The sequence below is a fragment of the Cynocephalus volans genome, chromosome 8, assembly GCF_027409185.1.
Source record: "Cynocephalus volans isolate mCynVol1 chromosome 8, mCynVol1.pri, whole genome shotgun sequence".
Taxonomy (NCBI): Eukaryota; Metazoa; Chordata; class Mammalia; order Dermoptera; family Cynocephalidae; genus Cynocephalus; species Cynocephalus volans.
The window spans coordinates 104,101,152-104,122,164 of record NC_084467.1 but is presented as its reverse complement, the minus strand read 5'-3'; the positions used below and the strand labels follow the sequence as shown (position 1 = coordinate 104,122,164).

Genomic DNA, 21,013 nt, shown 5'->3' with positions numbered 1-21,013 from the left:
AAGACGCAAAGAACAAAAACAAACAAAACTAGCCAAAGCACTCCAGAAAAACAGCTTTGTCGTACTTGGAATGTGATCAAAATGGGTTTCCAATTAAAACATGGGAAGACCCTCATGTCTGTTACTACAATGACTCTAGACTCAACACAATCCTTAGTCTTAGGAAAAGCAAAACAAAAGTCAGCTGTGAAAGAGCTGATGAGAGGGGGAAAAAGTGCCATTCAATAAGAATTCCTTAAAAGAAAAATAGAAATGAACATTCATGTTTCCTATTTACAATCACCCACCACCACCACCACCACAATTCTTTAATATTATGTTCCATATTTTAATTTGTTTTCAAGTTATATTTCAAGAAAAGGTCATTTTTTTTCTCAGCAATATCTCACAATTCCTCAAGATAGCACAGCATCTAAACCATAAATCACTTCCAACCAGATCTTAATCTCCACTATTGGCTTTGGTTTATTGATGGAAGAAATTCTCAGCTCTGCTGACAGGGAGTAAACCTAGGCAATTTGGTCTCCTGAGCATAAATGAAGTCACAAGAGCACCCTCATGTTTACCATTTTCTGCCTGACTAAAACTGATACAAGAAAAGACACCATCAGCACAACTTTCATGCAACTGCTGAGAATTCCAAGTGAGGGCCAACACAGCCTACCCTAGGCTCAAGTGAAAAGAAAAGTAGCTTAACACTTCTCATATGCTGCCCCAGCTCTCTCATTCTCAGTTACTGAACAGAGATCAAATCCCCATGTGCTAATGTTTGGGACGTGATATGTCAGTGTCTATCTTGGAAAGATGTGGATAGGTTGCAAGTCCTATAGCCTTTTCCAAAGTGGCACTGTAATATAGGTCCTTACAGGGTTGGCTCACAATATACTTTAGACCCATTCCAATGGGTGCACAAAGGAAAAAAAAAAAAAAAAAGGCAGAATCAGAGCTGAGTTCCCCTTTAAAAGCCAAACACCTACATCTAGAAGAAGGCTCCCCTACATGAGAGCCCTTGCCCTGTTGGGGTTCCCAATGCAGAAACCCTCAGGTCTCAAGGCTAGTTACAAGGCAGCCAGGTGGGGTAGGGCTGGCTGTAGGTAACTGGAGGATGGGCAACGTAGTAGTTGTTGAAGTTGCCATCACTGACATAAGGAGCTGGCTGGTAGTAACAGGTGACGTTGGTGGCATTGGGGATGATGTTTTGTTCTGCCAGCACGCGCAAAGCCAGGAGGGAGATGAGGTTCAGGGTCTGCCTGCGTTCATGTCCCATGAGGCACACAGTGCTCTCGTTCACCACCCTGCGAAGGATCATGAGGTAGTCGTACTTGCTTCTCTCTTCTTCGGCAAAGTGGTTTTGAAGGTAGGTCTCCAACTTCCTTTGCTGTTCCAGGATGTCTGGGAAGTCGATGAAAAACCTGGAGCACATGTAACGTTCTAGAGTTTTGATTTCTTCCTGGTCCGTGGGCCTGAAGTCCCGCACGAGAAGGTTGCTGTACTTGAGAAGTCCCCCGCCTCTGATTTCTTCGGGGTTCTTGGTAGCGATCAGTCTGTTCTGCAGATGGTCAAAGGCTTCCTCAAAGTCCCCATACACACTCTCCCCGATCACTGTGGGGTGGCAGTGCTCAGAGATGGGGTTACTGGAGCAGTCATAGAAAAAAAGTAAAGAATCCAGGATGATTTGGAAAGAGTCCACGCTAAACTCAAACTGACGCCGGATGGAGTCAACGAATTTCAGCTCCACATTCCTCCCATTCTTGTTGGAGAGTGAAATCAGGCTCCAGCGATCAGTGTCCATGCAAACCTTCACCAGCTTCTGCACATATGCCTCCTTCAGAGTGACTGGACTGATTTTGAGCTTGTTCACGCCCTCTGGCAGGAAGTTCAGAAGGGAACACAGAACCACGTCTCTGACCAGTTGAAACTCTGCCTCTGTTGGAAGAGCCACGTGAAAGATTAGGTCCAGGTCTTTGCAACCCAAGCCATTGTCTTTGACCAAAACGTGGCCAGCTGCAGAGCCATTCAGCCGCACGTCTTGCACTTTGATGCCTGCCTCCTCCAGCCGGTCACGGACGGTCTGGACGATGTCCTTCAGAGTTATCTCCAAGGTTGGAAAGTTGCCTCGTCCGTGGATGGGGACGACCTCGGTCAGGACCTCATGCAGCCGGCTCACCTGATCCCAGCTGAGCACGCTGAAGGACACGCAGTCCCTGGTACTGCTGCTCTCCTCTGCCATCTTGGGGGGTGTTCCAGCTGGGGAAACTGAAAGGGAGGGTGAGAAACAGAGTTAGGATTCACTTCTACCTGGCAAAACAGCTTGAGGAACTCAGAGAAGGTGGTGACTTACTGCTGAACATTTTCCTGTGAGACGGCTATCAACAGCCCCAATCACTCAATGTTGCTGCAAGGATTAAATGAAACACATAAAGAACAGTGCCCTACACTTTAGAGTAAGGACAAAAATACATAAACTAATTCTATACCAGCTTAGATAACCTCATAATTTTATTTTGTGTGGATTTTTGTTTTAGTTGTAATGTTGTGCTTTGTGTGGGAGTGAGGGATGGTATGTGCTGGTTTGTGTGAAAGGAAGCAAACAGACTTATGAAACCAAGTAACTTAAACACAACATTATTCAATAAAGGAACTATATGTTTTGCAAATTTTCCCTGTTTTCTATGGAAGTTACTTCTCCTATTTTGGCTCCCGAACTACATCTTGAAGTAGCTGATCCCTAGGTTACAACACTCGCACACAGAACACACAAGATCCACCAAAAAAAAAAAAAAAAAAAACCCCAAACAAACAAACAAACAAACAAAAAGCTTCCTTCACCTCTTGACTAGATGAATTCTCAACTCTGTGCCACAACCTCACTAAGAAATGGGAGTCCCACCACTCCTGCTAGAATAAAGCACATTCCCTCAGCAAGACTCCCACGTCCCTTTCACATACAGGAGTGGTCTGTCTTATGACAAGTACTTCTGTCATCCAGGGTAGAACCACAGACTTTTTCACATGACAAAATTTCTAGCCAACAGAAGGTTAGGGCAGCTATGAAGCAGAACCACTCTTCCCAGCAAGGATGCCCTGCACAGGAGAGGGCACACTTCCTCAGGGCCGTGTGATCTTCCAACTGTGTTTTGAAAAGTAGTACCCTGAAGCTTCCTAAGGAAATTAAAGTGAGCACTGAGTGCTGGCAGGACAACAGGACTCACACTTCATCTTCTACAACCACAAAGTTTCCAAAGTAATTTTCAACTACTTTGTACTAGTTTTTTCTTGTCATTTTTTCCTAAACAATACAGTGTAATGATTTACATAGTATTTATATTGTATTAGGTATCATAAGTAATCTAGAGATGATTTAAAGTATGTGAGAGGATGTGCGTAGGTTATACGCAAATACTACACTGTTTTGTATAAGGGGCTTGTGCATCTGTGGACTTTGGTATCCATAGGGGTCCTGGAACACGCCCACAGCTACTGAGGGATGACTGTATATAAAAACAAATACTGATATGTTGGAAAGACAAGATGCCAATGGATCGATATGGGTCAAATATTAGCTAGATGGATGTAAAACCTGAAACAGAAGGTCAAGATGCTGTCCTCAGACTTTACCGTGAACAGTTTTCCCACCCCCTCCTCCTGTCTGACTTGCTACACACACACAAAACCCATCCCAGTGACTTCTGCAGTTTCATTGTTTGGAGGCTGCTGCTTTTGAATGCACATTGGCATGAATTTTCCTGGGGCTCCAGCATAGATTTCTGGCCTGGCCCCAGTGCCAGGGATTCCCCACGGTTGATACTCAGCGTCAGGGCACTGCTGGGCACACGGAAAAGAGCTCCCATCAAAAAGGTGAATGAGAACCCAAGATATAATTCCAAGGCAGTGTGTGGTGTGTACAGCTCTAGTAGTAGAAAGAAAGCGTCATATAAAGGCAGAAGAAAGGGGGAGCAGGAAGGCCACAGAAGAGTTCTCTTGTGGGGAGGGGACACAAGCCAACAGAAAGGCAACATGAGCTCCTGGCTGGGACTGAGGGGCGGAAAGCAGCATGCAGCTGAGAGCTGGCAAGTCGTCCAGGGGCCACCACAAGCCCCTCTCCTCAAACCAGATCATGAGGCCCTTTAGGATCCAGGTTAAGGGGCTGTGGATCTGCTGAGCTGGTTGATCACATGATCAAAGCAGACTCTAGCAGACCAACCTAGGGATGAGTGCTCCTGCTCACTACAGAATACTTGTCAAGGGGAAGATAAAAAAAGATAAAAGTTTACCTTCAGAGAGTTAAAAAGCCCTCAGCTACCCAGATTATCCTGCCAAGGCACTCCTACGTTAAGGATACCAAATAAAATTTGTAATAAGATAGTTAATGTTTATTGTGACTGGCATTTGGTTTCAAGTCAGATTTGGGACATTAGGGTTCATTTCACTGTGCTCTCTATACACAGTAGTTCTTTCTAGCTGCTTTTGTGATTAGCATGCAGAACATTTGTGCTTGTTGTATAGGGTGCTGCACAATTAAATTCAAATGATTACAGAAAGGTGGTTCTGGCTTTGTTTTGAGACACGGCTAGACTATCTATGCCTTAGTGACAAAGATTTCTGTCAGGCATGTTGGTACCTGTAGAAATACAACTTGCTTTCCACTGTGTATCACCTGTTGAGCTTTCAAGGCTCACGTTTGTGATACAGGCATGAGAAGTCACAAGGTAACAGAGAAGCCACAATGCAATCAGTACTTGGGATAAAAGTATCAACTTTAAGAAAATCTCCAGAAAGAACCTCAATAATGTTGCAGAGGAAAATAACTGTAGAAAGGACTTTTGACCTGTGCTTTTTTTTTTTTTTTTTTTAAAGTAGTTATTTTAAAAAGAGGGCAAGGTCAGGACTACTCCTACTTTAGAACATAGTTCTTAACATTAGAGGAGGGGCATCTGAGACCAGTGAGAATTTGGAAGCTACCAACTTTTCCTTTGGGGGGCAAAAGTACATATGTCTGAGAATTTTCATACATCTTCAAATCTGTGAACTTGCAGCAAATTCAAAGTTTGAATCTGTTTTAGACTGAGAATTTGTATGGTTCATATGGGAGGAGGGGCAGGAATAGCCAGAAGAAGCCATGAAAAATAGGAATGATGTACACTAGCAGCCTGTAGGAGATATCACGAAGCCACAATAATTGAAACAGCATGTTATCAACACAAAAAGACAGATAAATCGATGGAACAGAATTTTTAAAATCCAGAAAATAAAAATCAATCATCTATAACACATAATAAAAGAGGCATTTCAAAATAGCGAAGGGGGAAAAAAACAGATATCTGGATAGTTTAGATTTTTAAAAAGCAAAAATAAAAATGGTTCCTCATCTCATGCCAAACTAAGTCTAGATGGATCTTAGATGGATGGATCAAAGATTTAAGTGTAAAAGGATGAAACTCTAAGAATACTAGAAAGAAAAAATACATAAAATTTACCTACATTTACAGAGTAGGTAGTCATTTCTAAATCACATAAAACCTAAAAGCCACAACAACTGGTATACTGGACTATATAAAAACACCATAAAGAAGTCAGAAGACAAAAGTAGGAAAATATTTGTAACATTTGGCAAAGTACTAATTTCCTTAATGAATGAAGTGCTCCTACAAATCAGAAATACCAGGACCCCAACAGAGAAGGGGCAGAGAACATGAACAGTGGCTCAGATACGCAATATAGTCGACCTTTTAAGGGATGGGCAAGTTAAAACTCCAGTGTATCATTTTCACCTATCAGAATGGCAAAGACCAGTAAACCTGAGGTGTGGGGAAGCAGACACGTCCAGGACACTGCTCATGGGCAATCTCTGGAGAACCTGAGACTCAGTTTTAAGTGGACTTAGCCTTTGATGTAGCAATTCTACTTCTAGTAAGTCTACTTTGAATTTTATCCTGTGAGTATACATACAAATATGCACAATGATTTTCACTGGAGATTTATAAAGCTGCAAGTATTCATCAATAGACGGTTAAAGGATTTGATGCAGTACACTACAATATACAAAGCAAATACAGTTGTTCAAAAGAATGGTAGCCACTCTGAGTGTGAAATGGTCATCAACATTCATTAGTAGAAAAGCAAGTACAAAACTATGTGTAAAAGTTGAGAGAGAGAGAGAGAGAGAGACCTTTCAACAACCGGCTCTGGAGGGAACTAACAGAAGGAGAACTCACTCATCACCCCACTCCGGGGAGGGCTGATCTATTCATGAGGGATCTGCCCTTCACAACCCAAACAGCTCCCAACACTGTCACACTGGGGATCAGATTTCAACACAAGCTTTGGGGGGACAACATATCCAAACTCTATCACAAGCATATAAAAACCTCTGGAAGGATACACCAAAAATAGTTCAGCCTGTACCAAATACTACTTCTGGTTTGGAGAACAAGGGAAGAAGAAAAATTCTGTACTTCTGAATTTGGAATCTATACTGTATTAGTTGAAAAAAATTAAAATCTTATGATCTGTGTTCTAAAATCCTTCCCTTATGAGCCTTCCATTCATCTGTTACCTTATTTAATTTCTTCAATTCCTTTCTTCCTCCTCCCCCCAATTTCCACATACGTGTGCGAAAAATCAAATACACTTGGAAGCTTCCCCTCCAAGCCTTAAATGCTGATCTCTAAAGGAGTAAGCAGGGGAGGAAGCACTGTTTTTCCTCTAGAATGCCTTTTAGTTAAATTCTACTTATGGGGAAATACCCAGTGTTTATTTTTTAAAACACACACCCCCTCCCCAAACTCTCAAAATAATGGATTAGTCATCTCATATAGTCTCATTCTATGTGTATTATCCAAAAATGTTTTTTTGCAGTTCTACAGGATTGCTACTTCTCATTTCAAACACACAGCTATGCTTGTGATACTGTCATGTTGATTACCGGCCTCAGTTAGAAGAACTTTAATAAACACAATAAACACTTTTTCAGGAATCCATGATGCCTGTGGTTGGCATCTTCCATGCCAACTTCTTACGTGTATATGAATAATGGAGCTGACTTTTAGAAAAAAGTCTATATAAAAGTGCAGTGTGGGATATGACAAGCCAAACCCACAGTGTAGTTTTTAATTCTCTCAATTTACCATGAGTTTGATATAGAGAAGCTCAACTTATTGAAGGCATGAATTTAGGCTAGGTTCCTATTAAGTGTTTAGCTCATTAGAAGAGCCTAAAATAAGTCATTTGTGCTTATTAGAAAAGAATTCATTTTCCCTCACTCATCCAAATGATTTCAAATACTAAAAGTACATTTTCAAGTTACTTGGACAAACATTGGTATTACTAGAATAAATCCAAGTCATAGGCCCTTAGTGCTTAGATAACACACCAGAGCTTAGTCTAACAGATTTAGTTTTAATTAACCACTTTAAATCAACACTGATATAATCCCCGTGTAAAAGAATCATGTGAAACACACATTCCCAACTCATAAAGGACCCTGGTTAAAGGCAAATTCTAGTTAGCAGATTTAATGAAATAGTCACTAGAAAAATTAATTTGAAGTCTAGTAAATTCAAAGTAAAGCGTTTTATTACCTTTCCATTGTTTGAGAAGCAGATTTATTATATTTTGCATGGCAGATATTGGGAAAGGTCAGAATCATAATTTGTCACTGATAGGAAAATTCAGGCACCTTTTCACAAGTCAGGATGTCAGTTCAAGCTGCTTAATCTTATAAAAGGTTTGACTCCTCATGAACAACTACCTTAGGTACCCCTGAATTCCCTTTTTTTTCTGTCATCTGGCTGCATCAGAAAGGTAGAATACGGACATCAAAAGAAAGCATATTTGCAGAAATGGCAGCAAAGAGGCAGGGAGCAGGGGGAAAAGGAGAAAACAAAGTCGGACAGAAGATTAAACCAAGCTCCCTGAGGACAAGGTCATGGCCTAACTTACCTTAACATTTTCTACTGCCCAGGTTAGAGCTGCTCAGGGTAGGTTGACCTGAAAATCTATGTTTGTGCCTTAATAGGAAAAAAATAGCTATTTCTAGTCCTGCTTCATAGCTTATCTAGACCCCCATGCTAGCAATTAACTCCAAAACAGGGTGACAGAGGCCATGAAAGCATGAGGGGATTCACGGTGGGCACGCAAGAGAGGCAGGTGCACGAATTGAGGGTAAGAGTGCTAGAGCATGAGTGACACTTGCATGCAGGTCTCAGGTCAAATCAACACTGATTCCTATTTTGTGCCTGGTATGAGACACAGAAACTGTCCAACAAGTTCTTGACATGCGTAGAGACATACATCCATGAAGTGAAGGATGGTACATATTTAAGTCTAGGTCTATGATACTTAACACAAAAGCTACAGAAGTGATTGTCTGTAAGGCTTCAGAGAAATGCTGTCACAGCTACTGAAGCCCTCCATCCAGTCCAGAGGCAAGTGAGCATCCCCTCTTCTTCTGACCCTACTGTGGGTTTAAGAATACAAAAAAAGCGCATTTCAGCATTCCTCTGATGACAAAATTCCCTTTCACTGTTTCTGGATGCTACCTCAAAAGTGTGGATTTCCCTAGTAAAATTTCCAGCTCAGGCTAAGAGAGCCATCCATGGGCAATGGCCCAGTCTGGTCACGAACGCTGAGGGAAAAGCATATGTGGAACAAAGACACCTGCCATCCCTGGCTCCTGGCCAAGAGGGGACCCATGCACCTGTGGGTCTTCCCACACAAACTCTTCTTCCCCTTGAAGCAAAAAGAGACTATTTCACCACCATATAAAAACCTACAGCATTTAAGCAGAAGTAAAAGTGGATGGCAATATACTTCATCATATCCTGTCCCACCTGTTCCCTTAGCAAGCTGAGTGGATGAGAACCACAGCTCCGGGCATATTTCTCACTCACTTGTAAAATGAAGGATGTCCAGATACGTGTAAAGCAGATGAAATAGTACTTAGTATTAGCCACTTCGCTACGATTCCCATTTCATTCTCACAGGCACCCTGGGCAAGCCACAGCTGTCCCTTTTTCACAAGTAATAAAGTTCAGAAGAGATGAACTGAATGGACCCCAGCTCCTCAATTCCAGAGCTAGTGTCCTAACTCTCTCTTGGACCTAGTGACTCCCTCCACCGAGCACAAGGTCTGCCCTGGTGGGTGGGAGGTGGGGGGGCAGTAAGCACGTCACAAACCCAAATGTGCACTGGGATGACCAGTGCTTGCTGCTACTAAAGTGATCTTTTCTGAAACAAAGACTTTATTGGTCCTAACCAAAAAAAGGACAAAGCTACCTTCTGTTAACTATACTAGGGGTCTTCAAAAAGTTCATGGAATGATTCGAAATATCTTTGTATTTTTCCATGAACTTTTTGAAGTACCCTCACATATCTGTGGTGCTTAATCTTAAGCCCCCACCCCCACCATGCACACCAAAGACAGCAAAGCTTGAGTCTACCGCCCTTTTTTGTTTGCTGTTGTACAAATTCCAGTTAAGCAAAAGACACCAAGGTGGCTTACAGATGGCCCTCAGAGACACTGGTCATGGTGTGTGGTGCACATCAGTTGCTTCATAACATAAGCATCTTCTAGTCCTGCCCACATCCTTTTCCCATGGGGCTCACTTTCCTAAGAAGCTCCAGCCAAGTACTGATATATGCAGAGCCCAGGGGCTCTTCCTATAGCAGCAACCACAGCCACAGTGAGTGGCCCAAATGTGACTAGATGTTTAGCTGGGTGCTACCAAACTCTATTTGACAGTGTCCCAAATAGGCAGTGAGATGGTGCTGTCAGGGCTCTATCTGGATCAACCCATTTGATTCCTAGCAATCACCCTATAAAGGAGATTCCATTACTCCCTTTTACAGATGAGGAACCTGGGGAACAAAGAGGATCTGGAGACTGTAAGCTGTCCAAGGACATACTGCTGGTGAGGGGCAGGAGTGGGGTTTAAGAGGCTTCCTAGGAAGTGAATAGCTTTGGGTGGGGGGTGGGTGAAGAAAAACTAGGTGCTCAGGTAGTCATAGGAAGGAGATGGCAATAGGTAGAAAGAAAGGAAGGAAGGTATGAGGATTCTTTTTTATAGGATCATAAAAAAGAAGTTTGGCTAGATGTGCTAAGGCCACCAGACTGGGTTAAGGCCAGATGGCAAGTGCCAAAAGCAAGGCAGAAGCATTATAACTGAAGTAGCTAATGACTGTCAGTACAGAAACTCCCTCCCTCAAAATCATTATGGATTTGAATTAAATGTAATTAAGTACAGAAATGCTAATAATCATGCGAATCCTTTTAAAGGAATAATGGCTGGGATATGAAGACCAAGGATCCCCAATTCTAAGGGAGCTCCAAGATGCTAGCTAGATGGCAGGGCAGGGGAGATTTTAGAGAAAGCAAGTCCAGAAGAGAGAGAGAGAACCCAGGAGTGGAAGGAGCGGGGACCTTCGGCTTGCAGGATAAGCATTAAAGAGGAAAAGATAATGGCACAAGAGGTGGGGGAGGGTTAGGAATGGGTTGATCCTGATCCGAAGATCTACTTTGCTCATACAATAAAGGAACAGCAACAGGGATCCGCTCTGAGGGCTGGGAGATCAGGAGTGTTGATAGTGCTGATAAAGCAACAGAACAGGACACTCCCTACAGATGAGAAGGCAACATTCTCAGATCAAAGAAACCCATAACCCAAGTGGAGCTACAGAGTGAAGGCAGGTGAATCTGCAGGGAGTGATCAGGACACCTTGGTTCGGTGCAGAACGGAAAGCTGGAAAAAAACTGAAAACAGAAACAGCCTGGAATAGACAGAGGAACCTGTGAATGCTGAACCTGAGACTGGACATTCGTCATTTTCCCCACCTGCTTATAGTTTGGCCCTTGAGATTCTTTCACTCAAAAAAGAGCCAGGCACTTTGAATGACCGTGGACATTGGCCATGCTGCTTGATATATGCAGCAGCAGATAAGTGGGCAGAAAGGAGAAAAACCAGGGTTGATGTGGATTTGGCCTTCTGAAGAGAAATCCTCCCTTACTCCTTGAATTCCTTGGGTGGTGAAGGCCAGAAGTTATCTAGGATGGAGGGGGTGGGGGCAGCCTGAGGAAGCCTTTTGAAGCCTTTTGTACGCCAGCCTTTGTATGCCAGCCGCAGGACCCTCATCAGGTCTGGGCCCCACCCCAGGGAGCGGGCCACATTGCGGAGACTCCTCCACAGCCCCCAAACACATTAAAAAGTTACAGATAATACACACACACACACACACACACACACACAGAGGTGTTTCACACACATGGAGTAAGTGTTTGGATTAGTAGACAGCCCAAAGCATTAGAATCAGATAAAATAATGATTTCTTAGAAGGACAATAAAATGTATTCTATGCTAACTTTTTTCCAAGAACTTATTTTTACAGTCCACTCAAATACCCACAACACATCCTACCTCAGTTCAAAGAAATAACTGCTGCATGCCACAAAACTGTGCTCAAAGGAAACATTTCTAAGTCAGGGACACCACAAACCCCACAGATGGTCTTTTCTCACTCTGAGCTCCACCACATTCAGCCGGAGGTCTCAGTCTATTTTCTCAGAGTTATCAGCATCCCCCCAGCCATTTAACACGGATGTTTACTAGAGTCCAAAAATTTGGTTAGATTCCCACGGCAACTGGGATGCTGCCTGAGCCAAAGGAAAGCTGAGTCCTGAATGGAAGCGGGCTGCAAAACTGGGTGCTGCCTTGCTCTGCACCGGCTTTTAGAGTCTGAGGGCCCTTCACAAATTCTCATTTTCCCACTGATGCCAACATACACCCTGAAGGGTTATCAGTAACTGGGCTCTGTCCACAGACACCACCCAAAGATGACTCCAAACAGAAAGCTCTTTCCCACCTTTCAAAATAGGATACTTAAGCAAGAGTGGGTGGTGAGATAACACTGGCAGAGCTAATGCTGTGGCTGCAAAACAGCATGAAATGGAATCAAAACACTGGCCCAGATATTCCAACAGGGATGCCACAAAAGTTCAAGTATTGAGAAGAATACCCTGAAGTTGCTGCAAATGTAAATATTAGCAAGGTCAGAACAGAGACATCTTTAGATGGAAGCTAGGCGTAAAAGCCTTGGTTTTTTTCCCAAGGTCTTAGCATTAAGTACTACACACACAACTTAACTGGAAATAATCCTTGCTGCTCCTTGGTACTCCTGTCCCCTGCCATCAAATGCTTCTTTCTAAATCAGAAATGTTACTGGTCTAAACTCATTTAAAGAGCTCTCAAAAGAGAGCTGGCCCTTCCATTTTGGAGATTGACTAGGCTGAGAAAATAGGATGATTCCTAAAAAGGTAACTGTTTACTATAAAGATGACCAAATTCACATATAATCCACATGGTCTAAGAGCTGACAGCCTCCAACTTTTATCAAGGGTTGTTTCCACAGGCTACTTTACCATCTAACTCTCCAGCTTAGACTTTGTTATTTGTCCAAAATGAAGACCTCAGTCAGCTAAAAGTCCTGTCTAGTCACTAGCAGCATGCCGGGGACTTATCAAGAAAGAGACAAGTAGCTCTTAGTTTGTCAAATGCAGCACTTATCACAGGGTAGACACACATACACACACCCGATTCACAAATGTCTAAGTGTGAGCTGACTGCTAACTACCTCCTACAGTTCCATCTAGGAGTTTGTTTTGCATAGATCCTTCCCCAAGGGGTTAACATTCATGTAGCAGGTACTTGGCCTCCAGATACTGAGAATGGCAGCAGCCCCAGTGAAACATGACCAGGTTTCATGGGTCCTCTGAAAACATAAGTGAAGCTGAGTAACAGAAATGTGGGTGGGTGGCATCAAAGTGAAGAAGCAAGACCTATTTCTGCACCAACTTCACCTGGGGTGGTCGAATCACCTTTTCTTTGATGTTCCTACGTTCGTGGACCTACCAACGGGCCCAAGCCATGGATACAGCTCAGCAGGATGACGATCATTAAATTAGCATTTATCAATTAATGCTTTATCATTAGATAACTCATTAACGCCTTTTACTTGAAAGTTACTTCTTTCATTTCCATTCAAATTTTAATTGCTGATAAATTTTAGTTATTGATAAATTGTTGATAATTTTTTTTTCCTAACCACTAGACCATCAGGGATGATAAAATGTACTTGCTGATAAAGTGAGTCCCGGTCCCCTGCCAGTCTCAGAAGATTTTATCTACAGTTCTTTGAAATTCTGTTACCTTATGATTATTATCTAAGAGACTATAAAGAAAAAGGAGGGGCTGGCCAGTTAGCTCAGTTGGTTACAGTGTTGATAATACCAAGGTTAAGATCCCTACACCTGCAAGGTGCCTTCCCCACACCACCTGAAAAAGGAAAAGTTTAAAAAAAAACAAAAACAAAATAAGGAGCACTGGACTAGGAATCAAACATCATATATTTTACTGTCAAGTTTGACTCACTGGTTGAATGATTATCAGTAACTCAGCCATGACTACTGAATTTCCCTTCATTCTTTCAAATATCTGAGTGCCTACTATGTTCTGAGCCCTGTCCTAGGAGCTTATGATACATAGGAAAGAAAGAGAGAGCTCCTTGCCATTGCGGAGCTTATATCTGGTTCACAATCTTCTTCCATAACTTTATGTTGTTAACTCTCACCTTCCAAACACGCAGAATCAGAATTCCAAAGTGAACCATTTTGGCAGATGGTCTAGAGTCGCACTGCCCAATAAGGTAGGTACAAGCCACGGATGGCTGTTGAGCACCTGAAATGTGCTAGGTCTAAATCGAGATGAGCTGTAAGTGCAAAATACACACTGGATTTCAAGGACTCAGTATGAAAAAAGAAATGTAAAGTATCTCATTTCCATTTTTATACTGATTACACATTGAAATGGTAATAGTTGATAAGGTAGATTAAATAGACTAATTATTAAAATGAATTTCAACTGTTTATTTTTACTCTTTCATGTGCCTCTCATATTCCCATTGGGCAGCCCTGGTCTAGTCTACTGTCCTTATCACAATAAAGCAACTGAAGGTTGAAGAGGTAAAAGCTCTGCCAGGGCCAGGTCTTCCCACAACCAAGGCAGCCTAAGTGACAGAGAGGGGGTAAATACAGAGATCAGAAAGGGCCTGGGTGCGGGAGACGGCGGCAGTGCCAGCTCCTACTGAGGCCACCCTGGGTGAGCACCTGGACACACGGCAGGTGTTCTGTCGGTGTCTGCTTACTCTCTTCTTCTGGATCAGCACTCCTCCAACCGCAGCCACTATCCAGCCACACAGATGACAGAGCACGCAGCATCTCCAGCTGCGGTGCTCCTACTGCTCCTCTCTTTAGCTAGGACCAGCCGAGTGTGTTTGGAGCTCGGGGGCAGCAGCCGGGCAGGGCGGGGGACCGCCTCTTCTCCCACCCTCCTAAGGGCTAAGCACGTGGGGAGGCTGGGGCGGTCCAAGGTTCATCCATAACCTTCTTCTCAAAACGCATTTACAGAGGAGTAAATAAGGAGACAGATATGGGATGTTTTATGCTCATTCAATTGAAGGTAAAATTTTGAAAACTAGAATATAAGGTATGAGGCAGAACTGTGAAGAAGTACTGAAGAGAAGAGATGGGATAAGGGTATCCTCAGATGGGACAGGGTCAGTCAGACGTCTGTGGGAAGGTCCAAAGCTGGATTTAAAAAGAGCCAGGTGAGGAAGGAGTGGCATCACCTCTTCACACATTGGAGTATGTGTGCTGTGACGCAGGGAGGTCAAGAATAGAGGCGGGAAGGCACGGGTCTGGGAAAGGAAGCTTGGCTTCAAGAGGAACTGCCATTCCTGTGCGCTCTTCTGACGGTGTCTCATTGACATAGGACTGGCCGGAGGCTACTGCTCTCATCAAGCTGCGACAAGAGGCCCCTAAGCCAGGTCAGTGACGATAGTGGGAAACAAAAAAAATTAAAAAGCGGGAGAATCAGCAGAACTAGCAACTGAGTGAGCGAGCTATGAGGGGCTGGTGCCAGGTGGGTGGGAAGGATGCTTAGAAAGCCGGCCTGGAGCTCAGCTCAAGGAGTTTCAGCTGTCGGTCAATTAGCAGTCACTGTCCCTCAGCTCCAAACCTATACCCCCAAGGCCTCCATTTAAAAGACGACCCAGAAACCACCCTGCACTTTAGGCTGGGAGCTTTTGATCCAAAAAACTCTAGTGTCTAGGTCCACTAGAATTATATATGCCTCCCTTTTTGCAAAGAACAGCAGCTGAACACCAGCAGAACATGTATCCAGGTAACAAGAGCACCCTACGTGCCAGGCCATGCTCCAGGCAGGCTCTGCGGACTCTGGAGCAGAGACCCCACTTTCCAGGGACTCAGATGCTGTGGCTGAGACAGACGAGAAAACTGAGTACCTCAAGTGCATGAGGAGGCCAACCCGGCTACTCTCGCATCAAGCGTGATTCCAGAAGCCTTTTCGCATACCATTCCCTTGGCCTCCTCAGCACCTGGCACAAACTCCTGCCTAGGAAGCACTTAACTACTTGCTGATTCAATCACAGTTATCCAAGAAATAAACAACATTCTACACAGTTTAGTGACCAAGACTCCAAAATGCTCTGAGACTAAAAAACACCCTACATGGAGAGTTGCTTAACATCAGCAGTTATTTTTTCATATTGTTTTTTCCTATTGTTCCAAGAAGTTCTAGAACAGGCTACAAAGACCAGCTGTACAAAATCTATTAATTCTAAATAATTCATGAGGCTTCCTTACATAGTTGGGCTATAGAAAGAAACCATTTTCCTAAACCATTTCAATTCTAACTATACACTTCCTTATAATGCATACAGTGAAAGGGTAAGAGTGTGAGAGACCTTAGCTCGGGAAGTATCACAAGAGATCAAATTTACTGATGTGCCCAAGTAGCCTTTTTTTAAAAAGATGACCGGTAAGGGGATCTTAACCCTTGACTTGGCATTGTCAGCACCACGCTCTCCCAAGTGAGCTAACCGGCCATCCCTATATAGGGATCCGAACCCGTGGCCTTGGTGTTATCAACACCACACTCTCCCAAGTGAGCCATGGGCTCACTTAAAGAAACATGTGAACATTTCTTTAAACATAGAGGTGTCTGCTTCATCATAATACAATTTGTGCCAATTTAATGTACCTCAGTCAAAACACCAATACGGCAGAAAGCATGTTTCTGTATTGCCTTGTTTACTTCAGTGACAACACAAAAAAGCAACAGACCTTATCTAACCAGAGTAATGTTTTATCCCAAGTAACACTTCAGACTGCACTGTTCACTCAACCCCCAAAACACACACATACACGCAAAATAACAGACACAGCTCAGAATCAGATGTGACACCAAGAAACCCAAACACGAGACAAGTTTAACTTAGAACTAGCCTTGGGCTTCCGCAGCATCTCTCCTTAATGCAAAAAGGCTTAACATCCATTCAGAGCTCTTGGGTTGTCATTCTTTAGTGGCTGACTCCATGAATGTAACATATAAAAAATGAAAACAATGTGTTACTTACTTGAGCAGTAAAAAAAATTAAATTAAATTAAGTTAAAGTCGTTTTCTAATTTTGTATCAAACGTGTCCAGTTAATGGTACTTTGAGAACAAGGGCACTATAGTCCACTTTTAAGTTATCTTTATTGCCGGGCTGTTCCTTGGACTTTCAGAAGTATGAGGAATTCTTTGTTCTCTGATGAGTAGTGCAAGATGTACATTATCTGCCCCGGCCTTGAACACTGGGGGATGTAGGCTAAGTGTGTGCACTACTGGGAGATAGGGCTGGGTGGGGAAGGACTTCTGGAATCAGGATGAGACGTTGGTGACTACTTACACTCAGAGTAGAGCTGAAGAAACTAAGTAGGACGAGCCATTGGTGCTCAACCAAGCCACACTCACGCTGACAAACAGGCTAAGACCCAAATCATTTCCTTCAGAATTACACAAATTTAATCTGTGGATACAAGGTAGGTATTATGGGAGAAACTCAGAATAGTGTGTGGCTGTTAGTTCTCTGAGCACACACTAAATTTATTTATGAAATTAGGGACCTTTGCTTTGTTTTGGTAACAATTTAGAAGCCTCCTGGCAGAGAAAAAAAATTTTTTTAACTTTGATGTTATAGGACATACCCCGCAGCTACCTGAACAATGACATATAATATACCAAAATCTTCTAAGAACTCCTTATTGAGAATATATATACTCTAAAGCTATGGGTATACCTTGAGAGATAAGGTTTCAGTTATCTGAAGTAAATAAACTAAGCTTGACTCCAGAGATATTAAGTTTTCATCTTCACAAACAAGAATGTCAAAGGACAGACCCACTGCTGGTCCAGTTCAGACCGCTTTCCTGAAAGGGAAGAGAAAAGTCAGCATTCTTTAGTCCCCACCCCACCCCCTTCAACTGCAGGGTCTAACATGGCAGGTTTCACTCCCTCAGTCATGCCTCTGGGGATTTAGGACACAGTACAATTCTGGGTAAGTTCTACCCCCTCATGGCTACCTGGCTTGCTTCCTGGCCCGCTGCTTTGCCAAGTTACTCAGGCTGAAAAGTTGGTGTAGCCAACAATGGCCACCCTCATCCCCCGGAGGGCAGTGGGCCAGCCTGCAGGAAAATTTAATAATCTTTATTAAACTTTATTCCCTAGGGTGGCTCAGTCTCCTAACCCACCAAACAAATATCCTGAATACCAAGTTGTTACAATACAAATGATTACATACAGTCTTTATAAAAGCTTACTTTAAGCACTTCATTGCATGCATGTTATATCTCCATAAAAAGCAAACAAACAAAAAAGGTAAAAAGGAAGCAGGTCCCTATTTAAGGAATTGGTCAGAGCCCTGAACAAGCCTTCCTCTGACCAAAAAGGGATGGGGAGGAAGGGGCTGAGGCGATCCCTCCTGCCGGGTCCAGCCCCAACAGTCGGTTCCACTGAGGACTTGCGTTCTGGAAACTGGCCGGGCATTTCTTCAGGAGTCCTCTCACTTCCAGGTAGCGCCTTTGGTTTTCTGGCGCGCCGGCGTTCTGTGTTAGGTGTACAGACTATCGACCTGTACTCCGGGTGCGTCACCCTCCTCCGACTCCCCTCCCTCCGGCCTCGCGATCTGAGCGAAAGGAGTCCCCAGACTGCGACACCTCCCGCGGCAGCCGCGCCTCTAAGTCACCAGCGGCACCGCTATCCGAGTCAACTGAGTCGTCATGACTTTCAGCCTACGCGGTAAGCAAGGTTCACTCCCCAAAGGGGAGGAACCAGATTTCACAGACACCCTACTCCCCAGAAGTTTCCGAGAGACGCGCAGCGCTCAAGTCACTCGCTCGGGTCACTTTGCTGCTCACGGTGTCCACAGTCAAGCGTGAGCCCAAGAAAACTTAAGGATCTCCGCCCCTCCCCGTAAAACCCAGGCCGTGGCACTGAGCCTAGGAAGTTCTCCTCGTCTCCCGGGGCAGATACAAGCCCCCGACCGCTGCGTCTCCAGCGGTGACTGGTGAAACCTCCGGATTCGAATTCGCGCTCCACCGGCCAGCGGGCGAAGTGCGCGTGCCGGCGGGAGCGCAGGGCGAGCCCGAGCGACGGCAAGCAGGACCGGGGTGGCGGGGGCGTCGCCTGACCTCGGCGAGGAGCTGAAGACGCCCATCACACACTCCGGCCGCCCCGCCTGCGCCGGCCAGTGCGCAGCCCGCGGGACGCGCCGAGCGGGACCTCGCTCAAGTTTGCCAAGCCCCGGCCTAAGTCTAAGGAAAACTATAGCTGCCTCCGGAGCCTCTCCTGGCCTTCAAGGGCAGGGTGTGTAAGGCGCGAGGGGTCGTCGCGGGAGCGGGAGAGGAAAAGGAGCCCTGGGTCCCGACACCTGTCCGCACGTCCCCTCCGGCTCCCGCGCCCCCCACTAGGCTCGGCAAATTCTTGAGCACCGCTTGATGGGGACAGACCCCAGACGGCAGGGCGCACGGCTCACTGGGGCCGCCGCTGCATCCTCGCACCTTTAGAGGAGGGGGCCGTGGACTCACCTGGGCGGTGGAAGAGGAGGAGACAGAGGCAGGTCCTTGGCGTGGGCAGCCCCCAGCAGGAGCGGCGCGGTCACTACAGCCCCCAGGCAGCGGCACCGAGTGAGACGTCCCGCCGCCGCCCCCTCCGCTCTTATACGGCCTGACCACGCCCCCGCCCGCCGCCGCCGCCCGCCCTGGCCCTTAAGCCTGCCCTCCCCGGGGAGCCAGAGGCGGGCCGGGGAGGAGCCAGCCCCTGGGATCCTTCCGCCTGGGCGCTGACGGCGAGGCCAGGGCGAAGGATGCCTTCTGATTGGCTCCTCTGGTGAATGGTTGCCGAGAGACGAGTAAATCTTCGGCGGCGGAAAGGGGCGGGGGTGCCAAAGGAGGTAGCACTGCGCAGGCGCAATAGGGAGGGGCTGCGTCGACACCCCCTTAACTTTGGAGTTAGCGTGACACGTTGTTTGTGCTTTCCCTTACACTCTTTTCTGCCATTCCTGTCGCATAACTGCCCCCGGCCCCGGCTTTTCCCATCTCTGTCCTCCCTCGCAGGCCCGTTTTTCTTCCGCTTCTCGGGGGATTTTCGCGCTAGTCCTCCCTCCTCCAGGAGCGGGGAGTGAAACGCTCACGCCTACCTCCAGCGTATGTTTGAACTCGAAGAAAACTTACGGTTTCTGATTCCTAAGAACCTTTCTGATTGCCCAAGCAAACTGGCTGGAGGTGAAGGCGTCGTTACCGGGGAAAGGGTGCATGCAGTTGTTTCTCGGGCCGCAGGAACCACCTGCGTGCCGTTAGTGGGACGGAGGGCCTGGAGGAACCCATCGCCAATGCTGGCAACGACAGCTTCAGCTCTACGCAGAATGCCACAGAGCTTAGCCGGTTATGTTATATAACACGGAGGAGGGGCTTGGACACCTTTCATTTCATAGCAAGTGGTTTACAGCCCAGGCTCTGAATTCAGACTAACTTGAACTATATCCATTCACCACTGAACTATCAATTAAGACCTTGGGCAAGAAAGTTAACCAACCCTCCATAAACCTTCATTTCCTATCTGTAGGCGGAACTCAGAATGGGACAGCTTTGCGAGGTTATGTGGTATTACATAAGAAAATACTTGGAAATCTATTCATTACCTTAGTGCCTGATATAAAGTGTGTGATAAATGCTATTTATATCAAATAGTAACCATTGTTATTAATTAAAAAGCATTTATTGTGCCTGTATTGCTCCTCTACTAGGTGCTGAGGAAAAAGATTACTTCCCACGTGCAGTATCCCCCCTCCTCCCGTTTCATCCCTGCCTGGAATATGTGGTTCTCAATGTCTACCAGGCTATAGTTATCAAATATATACCTTTCCTGGTGAGGAGGAGGGAATCTCCAGGAACTTTCATGGGATAGGACATCAGTATGAGTACTTGTAGGGAAAGCCATAGTGACCCTATTGTCTTACACCAAATCAGGGTATATGCTCTGATTTTGTTTGGTTTTTTTTACTTTCTGTTTTTGAGGTATAACACTGAGTAAAATGTACAAATCTAAACTGTGCAGAATGATGAATTTTTGCATATGCATACACCCATGTAACTCACCCAAATCAAGATATAGACTGCTTCCAGCTCATTCATGCCCCTTCTCATGCAATACCCCACAAGAGCAACCACTGTTCTGACCTCTATCACCATGGATTAGTTTTACCAATGTTTGAGCTTGACATGGATAAAATACATAGTATGTGCACTTTTGTCTGGCTTCTCTTACTCAACAGTATGTCTGAGATTCATCCATGTTGTTGTGTGTAACAATAGTTCATTCTTTTTCACTACTGTGTATTGCTTCATTATATTAATATTCAACAACTTATGTACTCATCCTACTGTTGGTGGACATTTGAGTTGCTACAAGTTTTTGCTATTAATTATTGAAGTTGCTACAAACATTCCTATACATGTCTTTTAGTGGACGTAACATTTATTTGTGTCAGAAAAAAAGAATTACCCAGGATTGAAATTTCTGGTTTATAGAATATACACGTTAAGCTTTAAATATACTGCCAACCAG

At 44.8% G+C, this 21,013-nt stretch overlaps 1 protein-coding gene across 1 annotated transcript; it reads right to left on the bottom strand.

Moving 5' to 3' along the window:
- Positions 1 to 330: 330 nt before the first annotated feature.
- TENT5C (terminal nucleotidyltransferase 5C) lies at positions 331 to 19,057 on the bottom strand. The gene is made up of 2 exons (XM_063106277.1): positions 18,976 to 19,057; positions 331 to 2,256 (listed from the first exon to the last, which is right to left on the bottom strand). The coding sequence occupies exon 2, from the start codon at positions 2,228 to 2,230 to the stop codon at positions 1,055 to 1,057; it is 1,176 nt and encodes a 391-aa protein (XP_062962347.1). The 5' UTR covers positions 2,231 to 2,256; positions 18,976 to 19,057; the 3' UTR covers positions 331 to 1,054.
- Positions 19,058 to 21,013: the final 1,956 nt, after the last annotated feature.